General features: G+C 45.9%; 1 protein-coding gene across 1 annotated transcript; it reads left to right on the forward strand.

The window, feature by feature from the left end:
* The first annotated feature begins 437 nt into the window (after positions 1–437).
* On the forward strand, positions 438–2,424 carry LOC149987687 (uncharacterized). The gene is made up of 3 exons (XM_090243555.1): positions 438–853; positions 1,368–1,800; positions 2,248–2,424. The coding sequence occupies exons 1-3, from the start codon at positions 506–508 to the stop codon at positions 2,325–2,327; spliced, it is 861 nt and encodes a 286-aa protein (XP_090099681.1). The 5' UTR covers positions 438–505; the 3' UTR covers positions 2,328–2,424.
* Positions 2,425–3,823: the final 1,399 nt, after the last annotated feature.

Genomic DNA, 3,823 nt, shown 5'->3' on the forward strand with positions numbered 1-3,823 from the left:
AGTGCCACCCGAGCCGACTGTCAGAACAGCGGGCATCACGGCTCTGCAGACGAGTTGGAAAGCAGAATGGACACCCTCTCACAATGCACGAGTCATCCTCGTCGGCTAGACTATTTTTACATGTTTCCCTACGATTTAGAGACCACTGCGGTCTTCTGTACTTCACAAAGATTTATATCTATCATTATTTATATTTAAAAAAAAAAAAAATTGAATGACACAGTAGGGGGCATATTGGAGCAACACTCAGCATGTCTTGCCTCGCTGTACAAATTTCAAGGAAATAATTTTAAGAGGAAAAAGGTTACGTGCTGACTACGATAGTGAATGTGGTAAGCTGTACCAGCCTCCGCCTGTCAGAGCCACAATGACATGATTGTACAGACAACGGTGACCATAAAGCTGCACCTCGATGCTCAGGACGACACAGGTTTGACCCAAGTTTCTCCAGACATATCGTGATTCTCGCAGTGCAATCCAGCGCTTGCCCCGTTAATCCTAAGTCATGTCTTCGTCGGAGTCCAGCAGAAAGCTCGCAAGGACTGGTTTGGGGGCCTCATCGAAAGCCTCCTACAGGTTTCGGAGGAGTATCGTGAAAACAGCGTTGGAACTGGTAGAGCATTTCTCGGGCGACTCTGCCCATTTCACAACGATCGCGGGAGATGTGTACTGTCATATTTCTGGGACCCTGGGAGACACCAAGTACAACGCCTTCTGTACGGACTGCACACTCGTGACGATCAACTACTGCCAGAGGGCTCTCGAGCAAGTTGCGCAAATCAGTGTCCAGGGGCTACAAGATGCCAGCGGAGAGTCCGATGTGTCGGCGGCACAGGTCCAGAAAATCAAGGAGGTGAGTTCCGTGACCATAGCAGTTTAGACCACGGTTGGACCGGCAAGTTAGTTTCAACATAGATTCGGTACCGTCGTTGAAACCATCATGCACATCAGTGATTTATCTCTTTCAGAAACAGGCCTGGCACCCCCCTACGGTTGGAAGGTTGTAGGTTAGCTACCAGACACACCGAATGTAGTTTAGAGCATCCGATATCTGGAGACACCCTGCGATACCCCTGGGGATACCAATGGGATGCCGTTGCAATACCATTGTTATACCTACATGGTATCCGCAGCCCTGTCAGTCCAATTGCTGGCTACGTGCCCCCAGCCTGAGAGTGGATTTTCAGGGTGATGATTTCAGTTGAGTATTCGCCATTGAATTTTCTTCGTTTATGCGGCGGCCTCATTTTCTTTTTGAACAGAAATTTTGTGAAATTCAGCCTGAGAAAGAAACCACTGATGGTCGTCATCAGAAATTTTGTTGGACCAGATGCACATGTATGTGTGTGTGTGTGTGTTTTGCGCAGATGCGGGGTTTGATTAACCACGACTACCTGGTCCTGGAGCTGGAGAGTGGCGGTGCCGCAAAGCTACATATTCTTGCGGAGAAACTAACAGGGCGTGCACACGAAGTTGGCATCCACATAGAAGCGCTGGTCGACAAGTCAGAAGTTGACTACCGTCTTCACGAAGGCGTCCGCCTCTACGCTATGCAGTGCCGGACGAAGATCGGATTATCCAAGATCGAAGAGATTTTAAAGGGAGCTACCGATCCTCATTACAACTTGAAAGACAACAATTGCTGGGACTACGCATTTGCCGCAACGCGTCGGCTGCTGAACGAGTGCACGGCGTGTGTAGGCCCTGAGTCACCTGAGTACAACAGGTTGAAGCAGATGCATGACAACCTGGAAGGTGATCTGAACCGAAAGTCTATTAAGGAAACCTTGAAGAGTGCGTGTAAGTATATCAGAAACCTAAAACCTTGAAGAGTGCGTGTAAGTATATCTCTTGATGTATGTGCAGTAGGAGAATATGAAGCAGACGTTACATGTAATCATATGTGCCAAAGCCGAGAAGTAGATGCTGTACTAAGTAGTGACTATGATAGCTTGCTATTTGGATGTCCTCATCTAATAAAGGACATCTATATGATAGAAGGATACGCAGATGTTATAACACTACAGAGTATATGCAGAGAATATAGTGCAATACGCTCTTGAGACGTTCCAGAGACATTTCGCAGTGGTCCATTTATTATCCGGCAGCTAGGCTCTGCACCCATGTGCTTCGCACACTCAACCCTTGTCCCATCGACGGGCAAGAAGAAACACGGTCCTAGTTCACCTTCTGTACAGACTGACAGGTGCTGTTAAATAACGAGTCTGTTTCTGCCTTGGTCTGTAGATCCTCCTCTGAGGTATGCTCGTTGGACATGCGTTTTATGGAGGACGTTTAAAAGTGTTACATGTCGGAGTTATCTGTAAACTCGCTCCGTGGTTGATTGTGCTGCAGCCACCGCATGCCCCAGAACCAACTTGTAGACTTCTTTGTTGAGCGCAAAACAACGGATTTCACCACAAACCAATGGCATGTAACACCAAAAGCCACACAATGCTTGTAATAGAATGTGAGGTGGCTTTGGGTGTTGTCAATGGTGTTTTAAAAACTCTTAAACATTTGTTGTCAATGGTGTTTTAAAAACTCTCAAACATTCTCAAACACTTTTGTATGCCAAAAGTCAAGATGCTAAATCCCAACTCGAAGTTATTATATCTGGTAAACTATGAACTTGTAAAACAAGTTAATTATACCATTGCAATTATAGACCTCCAAAATTGAGATAAATCAAAATTAGAAGACAAAATCAAAAACTCCGGATTAAAAAACCGGGCTGCGTGGAAACGTGATCGAACACTGATACCCGCAATGTTGTGAAATCAACATTGTCGCCTGAATGCTGCTACGCCAGTACCAACCACGTGTTACCGACCCCCCCTGAGACGTACAGGAGGGTGTTGATCAGGCCCCGGCTCCATTGCTTGGGAGTGGATGCTGTTCCATCACCCTTCTCGATGCCGCATGTGAGCCGGTTCCGCATTAAGTTCAGTCGTTGAGGTTAGCTTGATCGGGGCTTGTGTAATGGGCGATCACATTTGGCCAACTACTTGCAACCAGGGTTTAGGGTTTAGGGGTTTAGGGTTTAGGGTTTAGGGTTTAGGGTTTAGGGTTTAGGGTTTAGGGTTTAGGGTTTAGGGTTTAGGGTTTAGGGTTTAGGGTTTAGGGTTTAGGGTTTAGGGTTTAGGGTTTAGGGTTTAGGGTTTAGGGTTTAGGGTTTTAGGGTTTAGGGTTTAGGGTTTAGGGTTTAGGGTTTAGGGTTTAGGGTTTAGGGTTTAGGGTTTAGGGTTTAGGGTTTAGGGTTTAGGGTTTAGGGTTTAGGGTTTAGGGTTTAGGGTTTAGGGTTTAGGGTTTAGGGTTTAGGGTTTAGGGTTTAGGGTTTAGGGTTTAGGGTTTAGGGTTTAGGGTTTAGGGTTTAGGGTTTAGGGTTTAGGGTTTAGGGTTTAGGGTTTAGGGTTTAGGGTTTAGGGTTTAGGGTTTAGGGTTTAGGGTTTAGGGTTTAGGGTTTAGGGTTTAGGGTTTAGGGTTTAGGGTTTAGGGTTTAGGGTTTAGGGTTTAGGGTTTAGGGTTTAGGGTTTAGGGTTTAGGGTTTAGGGTTTAGGGTTTAGGGTTTAGGGTTTAGGGTTTAGGGTTTAGGGTTTAGGGTTTAGGGTTTAGGGTTTAGGGTTTAGGGTTTAGGGTTTAGGGTTTAGGGTTTAGGGTTTAGGGTTTAGGGTTTAGGGTTTAGGGTTTAGGGTTTAGGGTTTAGGGTTTAGGGTTTAGGGTTTAGGGTTTAGGGTTTAGGGTTTAGGGTTTAGGGTTTAGGGTTTAGGGTTTAGGGTTTAGGGTTTAGGGTTTAGGGTTTAGGGTTTAGGGTTTAGGGTTT

Source organism: Physcomitrium patens, chromosome 16 (genome assembly GCF_059467195.1).
Source record: "Physcomitrium patens ecotype Gransden chromosome 16, ASM5946719v1, whole genome shotgun sequence".
NCBI classification, from domain to species: Eukaryota; Viridiplantae; Streptophyta; class Bryopsida; order Funariales; family Funariaceae; genus Physcomitrium; species Physcomitrium patens.